This window comes from Prionailurus bengalensis, chromosome D2 (genome assembly GCF_016509475.1).
Source record: "Prionailurus bengalensis isolate Pbe53 chromosome D2, Fcat_Pben_1.1_paternal_pri, whole genome shotgun sequence".
Lineage (NCBI taxonomy): Eukaryota > Metazoa > Chordata > Mammalia > Carnivora > Felidae > Prionailurus > Prionailurus bengalensis.
The window spans coordinates 17896007-17917666 of record NC_057351.1 but is presented as its reverse complement, the minus strand read 5'-3'; the positions used below and the strand labels follow the sequence as shown (position 1 = coordinate 17917666).

At 48.6% G+C, this 21660-nt stretch overlaps 1 protein-coding gene across 3 annotated transcripts in view; it reads left to right on the top strand.

The window, feature by feature from the left end:
- Positions 1 to 21660, top strand: part of GALNT2 (polypeptide N-acetylgalactosaminyltransferase 2) — a 193161-nt gene that overhangs the window by 134840 nt on the left and 36661 nt on the right. For all 3 annotated transcript variants that reach the window (XR_006299761.1, XM_043596342.1, XM_043596341.1), the window contains exon 4: positions 21100 to 21198. Coding sequence is in view for 2 of the 3 variants with exons in the window: in XM_043596342.1 (XP_043452277.1) it covers positions 21100 to 21198 (99 nt within the window). In the remaining variant the exon portion in view is untranslated. The remainder of the gene's footprint in view (positions 1 to 21099; positions 21199 to 21660) is intronic.

Sequence of the window (21660 nt, the reverse complement as noted above, 5' to 3'; positions counted from 1 at the left end):
GTTCACTTAGCAAGCATTCGAGAGCTTCCTGTGTGACAGGTGTTCTTCTGGTCACTAGGGAAACGATAATGAACAAAACTGATTGTAAAATTTCTCTGCTGCCTAGAGCTTAGATTGAGGGGGTAGGAGTGGAAGACAGCAAAAACGAGTGATTAAACTCTATGATAATAAGATGTTAAATGCAACAGAGAGAAATAAACTAAGCGTGGGGTCACAGAGTATGATAGTCAAGGTCAGAGGTCCAATATTAAATAAGTGATAAGGCACGGTAAAAGAAACAGTCAACAAAATGAAAAGGCACCAACAGAATGAGAGAAAACATTTGCAAATCGTGTATCTGATTAATATAAAAAAATATATAAGGAGCTCATACAACTCGATAGCTCTTTCTGGGTATTTTTATTTATGTATTTTTTGGTCTATTTTATTAATATTTAATATAATTAAAATATATACTTTTAAGTATATATATCTGTATATACATGTAAATTTTAAATATATATAATTTTAAATACATATATATTATAGGTACATATAAATGTACATATAAATACATATATATATATGTAATTTTATGTAAAACGGGCAAAGGACCTGAATAAACATTTTTCCAAAGAAATTATATGAGTGGCCAACAAGTACATGAGAAGGTACTCAGAATTACTAATCTTCAGGGAAATGTACATCAAAACCACAAGGAGATACCACTACGTCTCTTAGCATGCCTGTCATCAAAACAAGAAAGAAGAAATGTTGGTGAGAATGTGGAGAAGAGGAAACTGTTACACGCCGTTGGTGAGAATGCCAACTGGTGCAGCCACTCTGGAAAACAGCATGGAGGTTCCTCAAAAAAGTAAAAATAGCACTACTCTTTGGTCCAGCAATTCTGCTCCTGGGTATTTATCCAAAGGAAATGAAATCACCGTCTCGAAGAGATAGCAGCATCCTTTTTAATGTTTATAGCAGCACTATTTATAACAGCCGACACATGGAGCAGTGTAAGTGTCCATAGGTGGATGAATAAAGAAATGTCTCATGCACACACACACACACACACACACACACACAATGATATATTCATTAGCCCGAAAAAAGTAGGAAATCTGTCATTTGTGACAACATGAATGGACCTTGAGGGCATTATGCTAAGTGAAATAAGTCAGAAAAAGACAAATATTACTCTCCGATCTCCCATATGTGCGGAATCCAAAAAAAAAAAAAAAAAAAGGAGAAAGAACAAACTTCTAGAAAAAGAGATCAAGTTTGTGATTGCCAGAGGTGGGGGTGGGGGAGGGAGATCTGAAGAAAGGTGATCGAAAGACACAAACGTCCAGTGGCAATAATCCATAAGTACTGGGAGTGTCCTAGGCAGCACGGTGACTCTCGTTAACACTGCTGTGTGGCATGTTTGAAACTCGCTGAGAGAGTAGGCCCTAAGAGTTCTCATCGCAAGGAAAACTAAGTTTCTCTTCCCTTCGTTCCTTTGTGTCTGTCTATATGAGATGATGTTAACTAAACTTACTGTGGTAATTACTTCACAGTATATGTTAAATCGTTATGCCGCACACCTTATTCAATGCTTTCTACCAATTATATCTCAGTAAAACCAGGGGAAAGTAAACAGGTCATCAGGGAAGGCTCTCACTGGCAGGAAGGCATGTAGCAAAGATCTGAGGGAGGGACAAGGGAGTGCCATCTGGATAGCAGGGAAAGGGTTCCCTTTAGGGGACGTGGCAAGGGAAAGTCCCCGAAGAGGGAGTGTGCCAGGCATATCCGGGTGGCAGGGAAGCCGGCGTGGCTGAGCAGGGGGAGGAGGAGGTGTGAGAGGGGTCAGGACCCCTGGGAACCTTGGAGGCTTCTTGTAAGGACGCTGGGTATTCCTCTGAGAGAGGGGAGCCGCTGCAGGTTTTAGAGCAGAGGAACATCGTCTGAATTAGGTGTGCAAAGCGTCGGTCTTTTCAAGGTGGCTGTGTTAGGACCAGGCTTGTTTTGGGGGTGTGAGTGGGAGATGTGAGAACAGAAGCAGAGAAACCCCCGGAAGGGACCCTGACGTTGGCTCAGAGCCGTGGGTTAGCAGAAGAGCTGATGAGAAGTGGTTGGATTCTGGATGCATCTTAAAGGTAGAGTCGAGGTGATGCTGAATGGTTGGGTGTGGAGGGTGAAGGATGAAGCCAAGGGCCTTGTCTCAACAGCCTGAAGAAGGGACTCGCCCCTTCCTGAGAGGAGGAGCAGGAGGGCTAGCGGGTGCTGCTACCGACTGCCCAAGTTCAAATCCCGGTGTCCCTTACGAGCTACCCGACTTCGGCACAGCGCTGAGCCCCCTGCGCCAATTTCCTCAGGTATAAGTTGGGCATGTCATGGGGCCGCGATGAGGAATGAATGGGTTAACACTTGTACGCCCCTCAGCACGGTGCCCTGCACACAGTAGGCGCTGCATGAACGTCAGCCGTGGGTAGGGCAGCCTTGCTACAAAGCCCAGGAGGGAACTTTGCATCCAAGTGGGAGGCTCAAGTGGGCAGTGGAGATACGTGAAAATCTAGAGTTCAGGGCACAAGCCTGCATAGAGGCCAGACATTTGGGATTTGGAAACAGTTCAACGTGGTCTTTAAAACCATTCCATTATCCATCCCTGAATGTGTGTTATTAAGCACGGAGAGATTTCCGATCGCCACAACGGCTTCCGCGTTGGCAGGTTTGTTCTCCGCGGCGTTTTTCCCCTTTATGGTGATTGTTGTATTTCCTCCGGTATCCACGCTGTGACCCTTGCAGCCAACACCTTTTTATGGCTGGCAATTCCTTTTTATGTTCTCTTACACTAAGTGCAAAGGCCACGGTGCTGCCTGTTCCTGATGTCGATGTGCAGGTGCCGTGTGTGGAACCTGGAACGGCCCCCGTATGTTGTCGGGAGCTAGAGGAAAGCCTGTCTGATTCTGGTTGTCGAACGTGGGACTGTGAACCGTCCGCGGGGCTCGGAGTGCCTCTCTGTTCTCCTGGCATGCCTTCCAAGTGAACTCCTTCTTTGCCTCTCAGTCCAGTCCCTGGCTTCTCCCCCTCAGCATTACTGCACGTGCTGGGGCGCCTGAGTGGCTCGGTCCGTTGAGCGTCCAACTTTGGGTCAGGTCATGATCTCGCGGTTCGTGAGTTCGGGCCCCACATCGGGCTCGCTGCTCTCACCCTGTCACTGCAGAGCCTCCTTCAGATCCTCTGTCCCCCTCTCTCTGTCCCTCTCCCACTTGCACTGTCCCCGGAAGGAAGGAAGGAAGGAAGGGAGGAAGGGAGGAAGGGAGGAAGGGAGGAAGGGAGGGAGGGAGGGAGGGAGGGAGGAAGGAAGGAAGGAAGAAAAAAAGGAAGGAAGGAAGGAAGGAAGGAAGGAAGGAAGGAAGGAAGAATTATTCCAAGTATTCCCTTGTTCCAGAGCTGCCCATAGTCTTTCTCCAGGTATCTTATTAGGAAGCTTCTCGGGGACAGACTGTCTGTAATTATACGAGTCCCCATTCCCTCACTTAAACTCCTGAGGAATTCTTTTTTTTTTTTTTGTCCACTCCGGACAGATATCGCGGTACATACATTTCACGGTTTTATTACATGAGATCCTTAATTCTGGGGCAATACCTTGCAATTAAGTGCCAGTATTTTTTGCAGGAAAACTTTAATGAACATTCACCCGAGGCAAGATGAATAAAGATGACAGACAGCAGTCCGGGTCAGGTTTTCCTGCCAAATGAATGCACGTGGGCCCAGGTCTTGCCACCAGATAGGTTAGGAGGGTTTTTGTTGTTGTTGTTGTACAGAGTGCCAAATTTCGGAGTTGTAAATTAGGGAGTATGGGGTCCTGCTAGGTAGACAAAGAAAAGTGGGAAAGTAAATGTCATTCTGCTGCCACATGATGCATAGCTCGTCCTGGAGGGTCAGAGCCTCATCCTCTGTTACCATAGCTTGAGATTAAGACCACCCAAGTTACCAGATGTATGAGCTCTGGTATGTTCCGTGGGATAGGAGAGGCCGTAGTGGGGAGTAGAGATGCCAGGAGTCGTCTTCAGCCAACTCGACCTCCTGGAAGGCTTCTGGAGTCACCTGGAGGTGACCCTGGAGATTAGCACCTAATACATAGCTCTTGGTATATTCACCTGGATCTCCCTTGGCGGCTGCTTTTATGAAATAACTCCGTTGGCACTGTCGGCTCTAGAATCTCACTTGCAAAGAGGTGTCCACCTCACCTGGGTGGCTCAGTCGGTTAAGAGTCTGACTTGGGCTCAGGTCATGATCTCGGAACACCGCGTGAGTTCAAGCCCCACATCGGGCTCGGAGCCCGGAGCCTGCTTCGGATTCTGTGTCTCCCTCTGCCTCTGCCCCTCCCCCTCCCCTGCTCATGCTCTGTCTCTGTCTCTTTCTCTCAAAAAATAAACATTAAAAAAAAAAAAAAAAGAGGTGTCCACCAGCGCTCGGTGGTGTCATCCTCGGAACACATCTTTGTCACAGCCTTCTGAGGGGAAAACGACCCCAGGATCTGTCCATTCTGGGGTGTAAGCAGTACCAGCCCCAAGGAGCCCAGGGTCAGACACGGATGATGGTGGTGGTGGTGGTGGTGACGCCCCCTCCGGTTGTTGGCAGACTGCCTCTTAAGCAAATAGTAGCTCAAAATCTCTGCAGTCTGTCCCTGTGCCTTCTACACCGCAGTGATCCCCACCAGAAGATCTGTTCTGCCTTGCGTAGGACAGCTTGTATCAGACCCTCCCAAAAGACACCCAGTTTCTTAAACGGTTTTCTTTTTCTTTCGTTAATAGCTATTAAAAAGCAGACGCGTGTTTGTTGTATAGCCCACCCTCCAAAAAAGGAAATCACACCAAAGGGTTAAAAGGGATTAACCTTATCGAAAAAACCTCAGTAGACTGGAGTAAGCATTAGCATTCTTGGGAGTGACCTTCCTCATGTGTCTCTTCCATCCCCTGATAGCGAGGTGCATGTAATTATATAAAAATACGATACTATATTTGCTGTTTGGCATTCTGCTTTTTTTCACTCAGTGATCCATAGGAAACATTTTAAATATAGCTTTCATTTCTCGTGGCTTTATGTATTCCATTTTATGTTTATGTGGCTGATTCTCTGGGGACGGAAGTGGGGATTGTTTCTTTTCATTTTTCATGCCAGCAGTGTTGGGGGTGAGTATATTTGAACAACCTTTTTTGCCCCCTCACTTGAAAGGAAGTCCTGTCTTAAATGTCAGTGTATTACTCGGTTCTGAGAATCTACCAGAATGTCTTCCGTATATTGCTGAGTTTGGCTACTACTTTATTTTAGGTTTTGGATTAAGATCCATAATTGAAATGATCTGTGGTTTCCCGCTCGCTCTCCCCTTCTCCCTTCCTCCCTTCCCTTCATCTGGTTTTGGCTTCGTGGTTAAGCTAACTTTGTAAAATGAATTTTGGAACAACTGTCTTTTTTTAAAAAGATGCTTAAGAAAAACTTATTTACAAAGGAATTGTTTCTTGAAATTCACCTATAAAAGTCATCTAAACCTAGAACTGTTTTTGCTTGATTGAAAGTAGTCCTTTGATGACTTTTTAAAATGCTTCCTTGGATGTTGACATATGGTCGGTTTATCTATGTTGTGCTTGAATTAATTTTGATAATTTATATCTTCCCAGAAGATCATAAGCTTCACTTTTCAAACTTATTGGCATAGCGTTGTGTGCATATGCACTTAAATTTCCTTTTTGTGTAGAAATGCCTGGGGTTTGTCTCTCTGGAGTTGTTTTTGTTTTTTGGGTGTTTTTTTGTTTTGTTTTTTGGGTTTTTTTTTTTCCTTATGGCTCTTCTTTGCCTTTTACTCTTTCTTCCTTTACATCCTTTAGGAACCTAGTGCTTGGGTTTTATATAAATTCTAATATCTGTTTAGCTATTTATATTTTATATTTTTATATAAATTTATATTTAAATTAAGTATATATAATATTTTTTATATATTTATATTTTACATAGCTATTTATATTTATATTTTATATTATCTATTTATATTTTCTTCCTTCTGCTTTCCTCCCCCCCCCCCCATCAGAATTGAATGTTTATTTCACATCTGTTACATTCGTTTCCGGAAGGCAGCTTTGGCTGAATTTCCCCGTATTACAAAATGTAGCATTACAATTTTCGTTATGTTTAAACCTACTTTTTAAATGACCAAAGTGTTATTTCTCACCCTTCTGGAATTCTTTTGGTTTCTTTTTTAATACCACGCGTCTTTCTGAGAGAGTTTCAAAATTGTAAGAAATCGATGTGGGTTTTTTTTTTCTTTTCTTTTCTTTTTGAAGAAATCAGTAGTGGTGATTTGACTTGGCGGATATGGGGGAGGGGGGGGGTTTATTTGTGGCATGAGATTGGTGTCAGCAGTGGCAACTCTGTGCAGTTGTGTTTTTTGTTCCCTGACGCCATGCTCAGCACTTTTTAGGCGTTTATGCATGTCATTCCTGCAACGGCTCTGAAGTCGGTTTTCCTCTGGGTCCTGCGATTTCATACGTGAGGAAACAGAATCCACAAGGTTGCATAACTCAGGGTTGCTGGAGTCTATAAACTACGGCAGCCTGACTCCGGAGGCTACGTTCTTCACTTCTCATTTCTATAAATATCTCATGGGTTGTTGTTGTTGTGTGTGTGGGTTTTTTGGGGTTTTTTTATTTTTTTATTTATTTTTGGGACAGAGAGAGACAGAGCATGAACGGGGGAGGGGCAGAGAGAGAGGGAGACACAGAATCGGAAACAGGCTCCAGGCTCCGAGCCATCAGCCCAGAGCCTGAGGCGGGGCTCGAACTCACGGACCGCGAGATCGTGACCTGGCTGAAGTCGGACGCTTAACCGACTGCGCCACCCAGGCGCCCCCTCTTTTGCTATTATAGTTAACTACGAGACCACTTGGTCTTCAGCTTGAAATGCTATTTTATTTAAATGGCTTTCTCTTGGCTCCTTCTTGTTGACCTTCCAATGTCTGAACGCCTTAGAGTTTTCATTGCATCCTAGACATTGGGTGACCCTTTTGTTGTTTACTTGCAAGGGTAAGGGTTCTGGTCATTTACCAATTTCACGAGTCCTTTCATTTTTTTTTTTTTTTTTAAATTTTTGGGACAGAGAGAGACAGAGCATAAACGGGGGAGGGGCAGAGAGAGAGGGAGACACAGAATCAGAAACAGGCTCCAGGCTCCGAGCCATCAGCCCAGAGCCCGACGCGGGGCTCGAACTCCCGGACCGCGAGATCGTGACCTGGCTGAAGTCGGACGCTTAACCGACTGCGCCACCCAGGCGCCCCGAGGTTGGTCTTTTCTAAGCAACCCTAGCACTGTATTTTTATTTTTAGGCCAACCTGATGGTCTAATAGAACACTTTGCCATTTTCACGGTAGATCTGTTCTCTGATGTTTTATGTCATTCTGGTTTTTTGTTGTTGTTGTTGTTTTTTTCCATGCGTGCTTTTGCCCCCGTTTTCTTTCTTCTATCCAGTGGAAAACGCTTGACTTTGCTGGTCTTTTTGTTTTGTCGGTTGTTTTTCCCTCCTACATGGAAAGTTGTTTCCTACATGGGAGTCCACTAGTTGCCGCTTTACGTGTTTATAAAAGTTCAACGGGGCGCCTGGGTGGCTGAATCGGTTCAGCCTCCAGCTCTTGATCTCAGCTCAGGTCTTGATCTCAGGTGGAAGTTCAGGCTCTGCGATGGGTGTGCAGCCTACTTAAAAAAGTTCAACGAAAGTGTCCGACTTCAGCCAGGTCACGATCTCGCGGTCCGGGAGTTCGAGCCCCGCCTCAGGCTCTGGGCTGATGGCTCGGAGCCTGGAGCCTGTTTCCGATTCTGTGTCTCCCTCTCTCTCTGCCCCTCCCCCGTTCATGCTCTGTCTCTCTCTGTCCCAAAAATAAATAAACGTTAAAAAAAAAAAAAAAGTTAAAAAAAAAAAAAAAAGTTCAACGAAACCACTGAAATTGAAGGAGCTTTGGTTTATTGCCAAGAATGAAACCGTATGTATCTTCAGGTCAGGAACTAATATGCTTTTACTTTTTCCCACTCATTTTCTGATGGGCTTGATTTATCTGGAATTCGACACAGATTATTGTCAACATGATTTTGTATAATCACTTAATAAAATTCTCTTTGATATAACGATCTTTTAAGCAGTTTTTATTTGCATAAGCATATTTATGTAAGCCTGTTAGACGCTAATGCTGACGTCATCTTCATGCATCCTACCACATCAGGCTGTAAGTGGAGTCTTGGTTTCATGTATTTATTTTTTATGTATTTATTTTAAAGTAGATCTTCAAATACGTTTTCAGGCAGCTCAGATAACTGAAATGCGTTGTGGGCTTGCTCACCCGAGAATTACTTTCCACTCCGTTTGTATTCGAATGGTAGATTCACAATGCACAGAATTCGAGTGGGACATCTTATTTTGAAACTCTGTGTATGTTGTTTCATTGTTTTCTGTTTGTGTTGTCACCAAGAAGCCCAAAGCCCTTCTGCTTGTTATGTATCGTGTCATATCAGTTAGGGTACTTTAAGCAAAAAAGACAGCGTATTAAATTAAGAAGTGTGGGGGTGACCCTCTAAGGCTTCGGGCGGACTGAGAACTTTCTGATTTCCTCACCACCGTATTCAGTATTTTTTCAGTCCCATCCTTTTTGCCTTCTGATTATAAAAAGGCTGCCATAGCTCCATGCATCGTGATCACTTTGAAGGCAGGAAGTAAAGGGGTCAGAAGTGGTCTTTCCTTCAGCAGCTTATTACTTTTCTGGAAGTCTGCCCAGCGGACCTTCTGTTACAGTCCATGGGCCAGAACTAAGTCACGGCTGTTTGTGACCATGACCGAGGCGGGGAAAAACGAGTTTGTCCTGGGCCAATCAGGACTTGCCTCAAGGACTTGGCAATTCGTCCCAAACAAAATCTGTCCGAAAGGAGCAAGAGAGGGTGATCTCTGCATTTCCAGGAAGCATGTACCCCCTCGTTCAGGTGTGCCGAGAAGACATCCCACGGATCGGTAGCCTCAGCAGGACTGAACATCCACGTAGTAACTGTCAGTGCCCAGATAGGTCAAATAACCTTATCATTCTTCACCATAGCATACCATTCTGTCACCAACTAGAAGCTGATGTTTTTTCCCCCAAGATTCCAGAAATTGCTGTTAACGTTTGACACGAGCAAACAAATCATCCGGACGTTGGTTGGAAAAAAATGTGAACAAGCCATGCCGGGACAGACGGACGCTGGGTGTTCCGTTCTGTTCTCTGCATGGAACGCTGATAGTCCAGGACCAAGGGAGCAGTTAGAATAGGGAACCTGCTACGTCAGGGTTACGTTCTTAGGCTTGTCCAGTGGCCTGACTGAGCTGTTTGCCTTGGGCTTTGTGGGAGAATGGGTCCACTACAACCTCTGATTCCTAGCATCGTTATCCGAACAGTCGATCTTTGTTCCAGCAGTCAACAGCGTAGAGCAGTTAACGGTATCTTTGAAAAGGGCGGTCCCTTCAGACGGCACCCTTGACAGGACGTAGCTTTCTCCTGCCAAGTTTCAGAGGTCAGACCGCGGCTCAGTGGCCACCCGAAGTCCACCATTTGGCCCGAGTGTTGCAGCGACGGCTGAAAGAGAAAGACACAGGGAAGAAAAGAAAGCCAACTGCCCGAGGAATCCCTAAGAGGGCGTACTCCTAAGGATTAGCCGCCTCGAGACTGTGGGGAGCAGATAAAAATAGACGCACATCTCTTCGCAGAGCAGTGAAGATAAAAACTAAACCCTTGGCAGCTCGGAAACCGGAGTTCACGTATCAGGGAGGAAGGTGGCCGCCCTTGGGAGCAGAGGTGGTGGAGTTGAGCCAATCAGTGGGTTCCTCATGTCCCTGGGGGCAGACCAGGGGCGAGAAATGGGACACGTGGTTCTTAGTGTCTCGTAAGCGGCGTGGGCTCCTATCCCGAGAGGACAGCGTCTTCCGTGGCATCAGGAAGAAGGATCGTTTCAAGTCCTGCGCTTTTCTGCCTCTGAGCTGCCTCCGCCCGATCGGTGGGCAGGAGGTTGATGGCTCGAGTGCTCTCGGACGCTTGATGAAGTTCAGATGGCTTCGTCCAGGGCTGTTATTTTCTCAGCTTGCAACGGCTCTTGACTCCTGAAGAAGCGTTCAGTTACCATTTAGTGTCTGTAAAACCGGAGGCAGTAAAGGGCAGATGACGCCCTCTGAATGAAAGATTAGTTGGGTTCCATCAGACGGCGTGCTTGCTGAAGGCGGCCAGGGGAACCCTGAGGTTCCCCCCGGCTCGGGAGGAGAGCACTCATGTGCATCCGGGCGGCCCTTCCTATAGCCGGTGCTGAGCCTGGAGTGTTTGGTGCGTGAAGAGTGTGTGTTCGTGCGTGGCCTCCGCCCGCCCCGGGCGTGTGTGCGCTCTCACCTCTGGAACCCTGGCCTTTCCGGGGCGTCTAGAGGACTCCACGGGGAGTGTGGGAGATCAGATCGGCTCGAGCTTCTGGCGTCACAGCGAGGATAAATATTTTGTCTTAGAACGTGCTCCCTTTCGCAATGCAGTACGGAATACGAGAACCTGTGGGAGGCGAGGGGGCTGTTTTAGACTCGTAATTTCAAAGCGAGACAAACCCATGGTGATTAATGGGGCTTATTCAAATCTCCTGCCAACTAGATTTTTAAGAAGCTTAATTTCAGATGAGTCCTGTAGAGGTTTTCAAATGTCTTAGGATTTGGTTCTCTTCCGCTTTAAAAGACCTCTGTAGACTAAGCTCTCTAGCTATTAGGACTGACCAGAAATTAGTTGATTAGGTGGAATATTATGCCGTTATCACTGTTTGGAGGAGTACTAAGAGTGTGTTTTAATTAAATGAACATTATACGAGAGGTCTTTAGCTTGCTTCTTTTTTTTTTTCTTCTTCTGCCTTTTCAATTTTTTCTTCTGTTCCATTTCTTTTTTTTTTTTTTTTTTTCAACGTTTATTTATTTTTGGGACAGAGAGAGACAGAGCATGAACGGGCGAGGGGCAGAGAGAGAGGGAGACACAGAATCGGAAACAGGCTCCAGGCTCCGAGCCATCAGCCCAGAGCCCGACGCGGGGCTCGAACTCCCGGACCTGTGAGATCGTGACCTGGCCGAAGTCGGACGCTTCACCGACTGCGCCACCCAGGCGCCCCTCTTCTGTTCCGTTTCTAATACCCGTTCTACCCCACGGTCTGTCCAACCTTCCTAGAACTCCGTAGCGAAACGCACCGTGAACGTGGCCACGGGAGGCTGATCTCCGTGGGTGGCCAGAGAGGAAGCGCCTGGGGGTGAAGGGTGCACCCACCTAGTTTGGCCTGTAAATGTTCCTCATGCTCTGAAGGTAGAGGGACAACGATCGGTCGCAAGGCCCGCCCACCTCTTGTTGTGAGTCCCGATCTGAGGTGTGGGCCGGGTCTCGATCCACAGCGCCCAGATGCGTTGGAGCCTTATTCCAAAGCCTCGCACCTGACCCTCTAAGTGTCGGGCTTCTCACCTTGGCCGGAGTGTGAGGAACACGGCACAGGCGGGGTCCTTACGTGATGGACACGGGGACTCGGGTTGAGGTGGAGGGGGAATGGGAAACCACAGTCCTCTAGAGAAGTGGTTTTTAGCCTCTGTGCCCTGTGGTCTGTATCAGAATTCCATGGATAATTCCAGAGCTCCTCAGATGAGTCTAGTTACAGCTCCATAGTAGAGGACCATTGTCGCTCGGTCTTCTGCAAACTTTCCTAAAACGAGGCCTGAGAACAGCCTGCATCAGCATCACTTGGGGAAGAGGGAGCTTCTGAAATCCGATTCTCAGGCGTCACTCAGACTTACTCGGGTGGGCAGGGCCAAGGCATCTACTTTTCAATAGGCTCTTGAGGGGGTGGGGGGTGCGCCTGGGTGGCTCAGTCGGTTAAGCATCCGACCCTTGGTTTCGGCTCAGGTCATGACCTCATGGTTCCTGAGATTGAGCCCCGGATCGGGCCTCAGAGCCTGCTTGGGATTCTCTCTCTCCCTCTCTCTCTGTCTGTCTCAAAAATGAATGTAAACATTTATAAAAGAAATAGGCCCTTCTGAGAGTCTGACACTAACCATCTGGGCTCTGTGGCTCCCACGGGGACAAATAGACCCACCCTTTTTTCCCTTTGGAATGGAAATCGTGGAAGTGTGGTCTCTGTGGGTGAGAGCAAGGGGACAAATGTGTGTTCAGGGCCTGTTTGGGGTCACCTGCTGTTGACGGCCTTCCTCCCAGTGGCCTGTGTGTTAACCTCCCCTCCTCCCCCCCCCAAACATACTCCATACACAAGCAGAGAGCAAAGGGGCTGGGAAGTGACCGGATCTGTTTTCATCTATGTCAGGGTTTCCGAAACATCGGGGCTTTGCTGTCTGAGCCTGACCCTCACACAGCTTCTCTTCCTTTGTCTCCCCGGCCCCACAGGTGTGCGAGGGGGCCAGCACACTTTCAGACGCTGGGTCTGCTGGAGAGACTGGGGTCAGAGCAGCCCCCAGGGTGGCCCTGTCTCCCCCGGCGCCCGGCCCTCGGTGTGTACCTTGGCAGAGGATGAAGACCTGTGCCCGCGGCTCCTTCCCCGAGTTAAACAGCCAGTCATTCCGAAACCTAAGGCCACCTCTCCCCGCGTCACCCCGCCCTGCTCTTGGCTGAGCACAGAACTGCCTTTGTCTCTCCGTCTAGAGAATTTGACTGGATTTGAAGCCACCTGTTTGTTGCATAGGCTAACCCCGGCCCACTCTGTGACCTTGGAAGGTAGAAGAAGACAGGGTAAAAAAAAAACCTCAACAGCGGAAGGAAGGACATAATGCAGGAAAAAGAAAAATTTAATGAACTAGAAAGACACACCCAACAAAATAGGATCATGTAAAACTTGATCTTCAAAAAACAGAAATCTCCAAGAATACTGATTAACCAAAATAAAGAAAAACCATGATAAAATAGTATTGGGGAAAATAGCACAGCCATTATTGTTAACACAGTAGAGCTTGTAATGACCATAAGAAAATTGTGAGTACACTTTTATGCAAATAAATGCGACTTACATGGGATGGTTTTTTAGGAACATGGAAATTACCAGAATCACTCCAGAAATTAAAAATATGAATAAACACAAGCCATGAAAGACCGTCTGGGCAATAAAAAGTTTGCCTTCCCCGCATTGATGGCTCAGGTGGGTTTACATAAACCACAGACTGGTTTAAAGAATAGAAAAAGAGGGAAGCTATCGTGCATGCTTTCGTGAGGGCAGGAGAATCTTGCTAGAGTTTGGAAAAGGAAAGTATAAGAACAGAAACTTGCAGACCAGTCACAGTTACGTTATTGATTCAAAAGATCTCAACCAAATACTAGCAAATCTAACACAGCTCTATTTAAAAACAGTCATGGCCAGTTAGAGTTTATTTTAGGAAAAGAGGATTGACTGAGCAACAGAAAACTATATTAATACAATTTACCACCTCAGTGCAGTAAAGAAGAAAGGCTATATGATCATCTTTAATAGATGGAAGAGAAAAAAAATCAGCAAAATATAGCACTTACAAGGGAATTTCCGTAACCTAATTAAAGGCAGTCTATAAAACATCTCCAGGAAGCATTCTGCGTAATGATGAAATTCTGGGGGCGTGGGGGTGTCTCCGTCAGTTAAGAATCCAACTCTCGATCTCGGCTCAGGTCATGATCTTATCGAGCCCCATGTTGGGCTCCATGCTGGGCGTGGAACCTGCTTGGGATCCTCTCTCTCTCTCTCTCTCTCTCTCTCTCTCTCTCTCCCCCTCTCCCTCTCCCTCTCCCTCTCTCCCTCCCTCCCTCCCTCTCTCTCCCTCTCTCCATCCCTCCTTCCCTCTGCCCCTCTCCCCTACTCGCACTCTCTCTCAAAAAAAAAAAGAAAGAAAGAAATCTAATTGTGGGCACATTAAAGATGAGATGGAGGTAAGGATGTTTTCTGCCCCCCCCCCCTTTTTTAAATCGCATATTATGTTGTAGGTCATATAACCGGTGCCTTATTAAGACAAGAAACGTAAGATTTGTAAGAAATGGAAAGAAAAAAACAAAACGTGGATGAATTGATTAGTGGAAACTCCAAGAGAACCTATAAACTGTTTATTGCCTCTCCTCCGGCTCGTGTACTCCCTCTCTCAAAGTAAATAAATAAACTTCTAAAAAAATATTTTTAAAACAAAAGAACTAAGGAGTTCAGTGAGGTTGCTCAGTACTGCGGCCACGTGCAAAACTGAGCAGCAGCCCTGGCCTGTTAGAAGACGGGAAAATAGATCCCACTGTGTATAGCGAGCATAATGTAGGGGTAACTAGGAATAAATTCAACAAAAAATGTGCACAACTTTTCTGGAGAAAACTAGCAAAGTACAAAACATAATTGAAGGGGGGGCGGGGTGCCTGGCTGGCCTAGTTGGTGGAGTGTGCAGCTCTTGATCATGGGGTCGTGAGTTCGAGCCCCACGTTGGGCGTAGAGATTACTTAAAAAAAAAAAAAACATAACTGAAGGGCAAAAAAAAAAAAAAAAAACCCAAACCCACTCAGTATTATAAAGATACTGATTCTCTTCAAATTAATCTGTGAATTCAGTACAGTGTCCTATGGTGCTCTCTCTCATGGCACTTCAAGAACTGATCTTTAAATTCATAAGGAAAGGCAGATGGCCCCGAATAGCCAATAAAGTATCTTGAATGAAGAACTACACATCGTAGGCAGCCTGCCTTGTCGGAGGCGAAGTCTTACCTCCAGTTAAGGCAGCATGGCAAGGTTACGTGAACAGAGCAGAAATGGAACCAGCAGTAGACGTCTGCATACAAAAAATGCAATGTGACAGCAGTGACATTCCAAACCAGGGGTGAAGTAATGAGCTGTTAAGCGGTACTGAGACACGAATCATCCATGTAGAAAAAATGAGATCACTTAGTCCTGCCATTCATAAAAATATACATGGGCAGCTAGAGAATGTAAATGCGAAACGTATTTGTAAAAGTTTTAAAACATCCAGGGATGCCTGGACGGCTCAGTCGGTTGAGCGTGCAGCTGGTTGGTTTCGGCTCCGGTCATGATCTCACGGTTCGCGGGTTCGAGCCCCGCGTTAGGCTCTGTGCTGATCGTGCAGAGCCTGCTTGGGATTCTCTCTCTCTCTCTCTCTCTCTCTCTCTCTCTCACTCAAATAAATAAATGAATAAAAGTTAAAACATCTGGAAGAAAACCTACAAAGAATATACTAACGACCTTAGGTCATCAGAACGTTACCCCAGGGCCACAGTTTGAAAAGTCCGACTTAAGACGCATGTTTGACAGAAGACATCGCGAACAAAGTTAAAGGATCTGCCACAGACTCGGAAAAGGTTTCTACAGTGCATCTGGCCGACAGAAGGATGACGTCCAGAAGATCTAAATTCGTGTCATCAAGTAGTAAGGAGGTAGTAAAAAGTGGAACCCCGAACAGCTGTTTCGTACCAGTCTGCCTGGCCAAATAAAAACACTCCGGCGATACCAAGGGGCGGGAAGGCCGTGGAGCCACATGAACTCGGGGCCTTGGGAGCAGGAGCGAAACTGGTAACAGCCATTATAGAGAGCAGTTGACTGTCTCACGTTCAGTTGAAGAGGGACATCCATCTGTGACTGGCCCCTTGCGGGGACCTAATGGCCGAGAAGCTTTATGTAAGAAGACCTCGCCCACCACTGTGTTATTGCTGACAGGGAGAAGTCAGCCAGCAGCAGGGAAGGGATGAGGCGTGGCGTTGGCCCGCCGTGGAAAGCCTTAGCGCGGTGAGCGTGAAATACCAAGATTTACTAAAGCCGAGCAGGGGGCGCACGGGTGCTTGTATGTTGCTGTCCGGATCGTAGGTGTGAAGTTCTCCGCGCACACACGACGCGGGTGCCGGTGCTGAGGCGGCCTGGGAAAAAGGCGGCATCTGCCCCTCTTCCCCAGAGGCCCCGGCGAGTGCATCGTGGTCCAAGGCTGGACCCTTGGCTTTGCAAACCCAGGAACGGAAGCTTCGCTCCCCCCACCCTTCTGCTTCGCTTTGTTTCACTGTCCGCAAACCAGAGCCAGCTTTGTCTCTAAGAGGCGGACTCGAACTGCGCTCACAGATTGAAGGAACCCAGGATGCCAGCTTCACGATTTATACAGAGAAATGCATACGACAGCAACCAGAATCTCGAACGAGACCATGGCCTTGCCTCAGCCGGGTGTTTTTTTCCCCTTGAGCTGCTCCCGGGGAAGCAGAGACGCGGCCGGAAGGTGGCTGGCGGGGCGGGGGGGGGGGGGGGGGGGGGGGGGGGGGAGGGGGGGCGGGGCACACAGTAAGGTCTGGGCTGCAGAAACTAATCATTCAAGGCTCCCGTTGCCGGCACATTTCCACCTACGCCAGAATCCCGACTTGTGATCAGGTCACGGGCTGTGTGTCGAATGCTCAGGGTCCTGGGGTCTGCACATCCCCCTTGCGGGACCGGCTGGAAGTGCCCTACTGGCTTCACAGAGGGGCCAAGCGGCCTCTGAGTGCCGGGCACCCAGAAGATGCCTTCATGAGCTTGACGTGGCTTTTAACTTTGCTTTATTCTTTTTTTTTTAATTTTTTTTTAACGTTTATTTATTTTTGAGACAGAGAGAGACAGAGCATGAACAGGGGAGGGGCAGAGAGAGAGGGAGACACAGAATCTGAAACAGGCTCCAGGCCCTGAGCTGTCAGCACAGAGCCCGACGCGGGGCTCGAACTCATGGACCGCGAGATCATGACCTGAGCCGAAGTCGGACGCTTAACCGACCAAGCCACCCAGGCACCCCAACTTTGCTTTATTCTTTTAAAGGGTATACATATCCCATCTCCTCCATGATAGACACCCGTCTTTATGCTAACATCGAATAATGCTTAATTACTACTTTAATTGCTACATTAACTACTCATCGATCAAGTTGCTTGGTATTTTCCTTACAAAATCTGAGTCGAACAGACGTTTCAGGGAGATGGAACTTACCCAGTGTGTCTTCATTCCCGTGACCCTCCCTTTGGCCATCATGCCCATCTCAGAATAAGCGTGACCTTGCTCTGCATCTTGTAGAGGTTCTAGAACTCTCTCTCTTACCGAAGCCTGTTTTTCCATCCCCCTACCATTCTATCCACCGCGCTTTTCGTGGAGACCTGAGAACCCTTCTCCCTCCGAGTGACCACACTGTCCTCCCATAGACCATCGTGTGTGCTTGTCTGTCCCATGCCCATCACATCGGCCTCAACTCCAAGTTACTAGAGAAAACTCCACGCCGAGCTCCCCGCACCGATGACACAGCCACCAAACACCTGTTATCAACCCTGCATTACAAGTAGTGACCTTTCCCCTTTTCGGAGGTTTTTTTTTTTTTTTTCCCATAGGTTTTTATTCGATTCTCCCAACAACTATGCGAGATTACGAGGGCCATCTTCACAGATGACACAGTCAGTGACCAAGGTTACCGCAGGCCCTTTGCAGAAATACGAGGTCAGCTGGGTGACAGTGAGCAGTGGCGTGCTGGGGGCGGCGTAGAAAACATCCCTTATTATTCGTCCGCACTATTACCCAGAGCCCCTAGCGTCCCAGCGCATTTGGTTCTTTGAGCAACTTTGTGACCAGCCCCAAATAGGACACCTGCATCAGAGACGAGTCTGTCCCCGAGACAAATCCCCTCTTCCCCCTGAAGGGCTCAGGAGCACGTTGTCATTGAGATGGGCCATTTTTCTCGTTTCCAGCCAGTCACGAGTTCAGATCATGAGAGCCATGTGGTCTCAGGGAAGTATGAAACCGAATTAAGCATTAAAAAAAAACCCAAACACAACTTCTGTCTCCAGTTGTTCACGTGTCCGTTTGACCAGACAGGAAGTTACCAGAATGACCAGGTTAGTAGCAGACCCGTGGAGACTCCGGCGAGCTCCAGTCCTCGGCGCCTGACCCAGAGCCCCGTGTCGTGTCCTCGGCCTCACACCGCTTCCAGCTCGCATCAGCTGGAGGCCAGGACTGGCCGCACACTCTTCCTGCGCTGACTTGAAGTAATCTGCAGTTTGTATCCCTTTCCCAAAGAACGCTCAAGTATGAACGTGCCCCCGGCCGCCAGCTCCCCTGGTGATCTTCGAAATCGGGCCGCCTTTCGCTGGCTCCGGAGTAGTGAAGACTGCTTGGCAAGGATGGAACTCTAAATGCAAGATTGATTCCGTTTCTATTTAAAGAAATTCTTCACTCCCTGCCACCCATTCCCCCCCCCCCTCCACTTCTCTTGGCTCAGCGTGAGGAGTTTGGATCTGAATTCATCCACATGCATACACACATCCACTCTGAACTCATGGTGGGGAGGGGGGTAAGATATTTCTCCGTTTTTGCTTGTTAGCCCTCTGCCTTGAAAAATGGGATACCTGGGGGCGCCTGGGTGGCTCAGCCGGTTAAGCGTCCGACCCTTGATTTCGACTCAGGTCCTGATCTCACAGTTCGAGAGCTTGAGCCCCATTGCCGGGCTCTGCGTTGCCAGTGTGGAACCGGCTTGGGATTCTCTCTCTCTCTCTCTCTCTCTCTCTCTCTCTCTTTCAAAAATAAATGAATAAATAAAATAACCTTTAAAAAAAATAACGGGATGCCTTTTAAATTTCCTGACTGCCAAATCCTGGCAAAACGTGGTGCCTTATGGACACGTAGAAGAGTTTTAATAAAATAATGTGCCTGCAGCAGCCCTTTTGGGTCCTGAAACACGTGAGACTTCCCAGCGCTCACGGAGAATGAGGCTCCCGCGGAGAACAGCAAACTGGGAGAATAGGACGTGATCGGATTGGTTAAGTGGACTGTGATTTGGGCATGAAAAATGCTTCCCAGTTTTAATCCTCGCGTGGCCGCGTCGCCCGCTCCGTGAGTCAGGGCGCAACCTGCTTAGCTCAGCACCTCACGCTGTGTTAGGTGGGACCTCACTGGAGAGGGTATTACCCTCCTAACGCGAGTTCTTGCTCATTGGCATTACGGATGGAGTTCTGGGGAACAGCACTCGTCGGTAATTTGTTTACAGCTGAACCTGGCATCCACCAGTTGGCTTCCTTCCTTCCTTCATCCAACAATTAGCTAATTCTTGAAATGGAAAGAAAAGGAAAAACAACAAAACCAGCCTGTCTATCTACTTGTCATTAAGGACTTAGCTGTCGGGAGCCGTAACGAGGTCCGCTATTAATTCCAGAATGCATTTCCCGTCCCTCCCCGCCCCCCCCCAACACATGACCGGTATATTATGCGGCGTCCTCGTGAGCAATTAAAATCAGGCTATCCAGATAAACCAAAATAAACAAAGGAAGCCCATTTTGCGATTCTGGACCTCATCGCTTTTTAATTGCACCGCTTTTCTGCTCCTTTGCCAAATTTGCTTCTCTGAGGTCGTCTTTCCCAGTCATGGAAATTTAGTGTGAAGGCTTCAGTCCTTCACTGCTTACACGCTTTCAGCCGTGGCTGGGCACCAGAGATTTTTTGTTTGTTTGTTTGTTTGTTTCTAACCCGACTCCCTTTCCCACTGATTGGCCATTTCAGATAGACCCCTTTTATTCTGGAAGCCCATCGCTCAACAGCTGGGGTAGCCTCCGTGAAGAGCTGACAGGGAAAAACAGGGTTTGTCAAGTGCACTGGCCTCACGGAAGGTTGTGCAGCTATCGCAGAGGCCGGGGTGGAGGGACCGCGTTGGGGGCCACCTGACAGGTTCCTACCCTCGTGCAGGCTCATGGCACAACTGTTGCACCCTTCGGGCCTGGGGTGTTAACACGGCTGGTCAAAGAGCACCTGGGTGGCTCAGTCGGTTGAGCGTCCGATGGCAGCTCAGGTCGTGGTCTTGCAGTTCGTGCGTTCGAGCCCCGCATCGGGTTGACTGCCGTCAACCTGTCAGCACGGAGCCCGCTTCCGATCCTCTGTCCCCCCCCCCCACCCTCTGTCTGCGCCTCCCCCGCTTGCACGCTTCCACACACAAAAAAGATGTTGAGAACTGTTTCCGTTTCCCTGAGGGCAAAGATGCTCTCCCGTCTTCCCAGCCTTTTTTTCCCAAGCGGGTTATCAGTGGTCCCATCGTTTTGGTAACTGCCCGAATGTTGCCGGCGGTCCTGACAGGCTGTGAGCCCACCCCAGATGTATTGCTGTCTCTCTGGAACCATCACCTTTATGCTGGCGTGTTCTGTGCTCTCCAAGTCCGTGGAGCCTGCCCTGAAGGGACGGTCCCTGAAGACGGCTTCTGCTGAGCCGGGCTCTACCTTGATGGGCCGTTTCTGCCTCTAGCATATGCTACGTTAGCATCTTCGACCTAGAGCTGCCGGGGTCCCGTTTTTTTTCACACAGCCATCCTGTGTCCTTGCGGCCTTGTGTCTGTCTGTGGAGGCCAGACTCGAGACGTGACTTGTTTCCATCTGCCCGCAGCTTATCTGTGGTCCCTGTGACCACATGGCCCGTGAGAGCGGCCGGGCTCAGGTTCCCACGGGCCCGCCCCTCGCCCCGCCCTAGCCTGCACCACTCCCGCCCACCTTGTTGGGACACGGGCTGCATTTCCCGTCCCCACCCCCCCCAAACACAGGGTGACAGGCGTGTGTCCCGGCTGCCCTTGGCGGGGGTGGGGTGGGGGGCATGGGGAGACGGCCGAGCAGTCAGGGGGACAGAGCCGGGTTCCAGATACAGCTTTGCCGAGAACCACAGAGGCCCCACGTGCTTGCCGGAAAGACGAGAAAAGAACGTCGACTCGCAGTCGGTTCCACCCCTCGGAAATAACCACTGTGAATTGTGAAAAGCACATCTCTAGAGGTGTATCTGCATGTGGGAAGAAATGGGACTTCCCTGTTTTAAAACACGCTTTTTTTTTTTTTTCCCCTCTCTCCGCGTTAGAAAGATGTTCTCAATATGTTACTTTTCGCCGAAATCCTCTGGTAACGCGTAACTCCGGTTGTGTTTCTCTGTTTCCTTATGTCCTGTTGTCACTTTCCCTCAGAATAGGCCAGCCCCTCCTGCAGACAGCAGGTCCAGCCGAGAACGCCCATCCCGGCGGGTCTTCGGGCTCGTGCCCTCCAGGGCCTCTCCGAGGCTGGTCCAGGTGCGTTCAGAGGACGATGTCTCTCTTCCCTCAGATGTCAGCGGAAGCAGTGGAGGGTGGACCTGCCAGCCACCAGCGTGGTGATCACGTTCCACAACGAAGCCAGGTCGGCCTTGCTGAGGACAGTGGTCAGGTAAGGGCAGGGGAGGCCACCCAGTGCCCACCTGCTGCACCATACGGGCGGTGGTCCCCGGCAGGGCTGCTGGAGCCGGCTCGCATCCCCGGCGTGCCAGGCCAGAGCTGTCTGCTGGGGGTTCAGACGGGTCACCTGACTCCAGCACAAGGAGCGGCTGATTGATGGCTTCTCCAGCCAAGGATTGGGACCGTCGCAGGAGAATCCCCCACCCCAAGTGGTACCCCTACAAGGCCTCCAAACTTTGTCTTTCTTTTTTTAACGTTTATTTATTTATTTTTTTTTAAATTTTTTTTTTCAACGTTTTTTATTTATTTTTGGGACAGAGAGAGACAGAGCATGAACGGGGGAGGGGCAGAGAGAGAGGGAGACACAGAATCAGAAACAGGCTCCCGGCTCCGAGCCATCAGCCCAGAGCCTGACGCGGGGCTCGAACTCCCGGACCGCGAGATGGTGACCTGG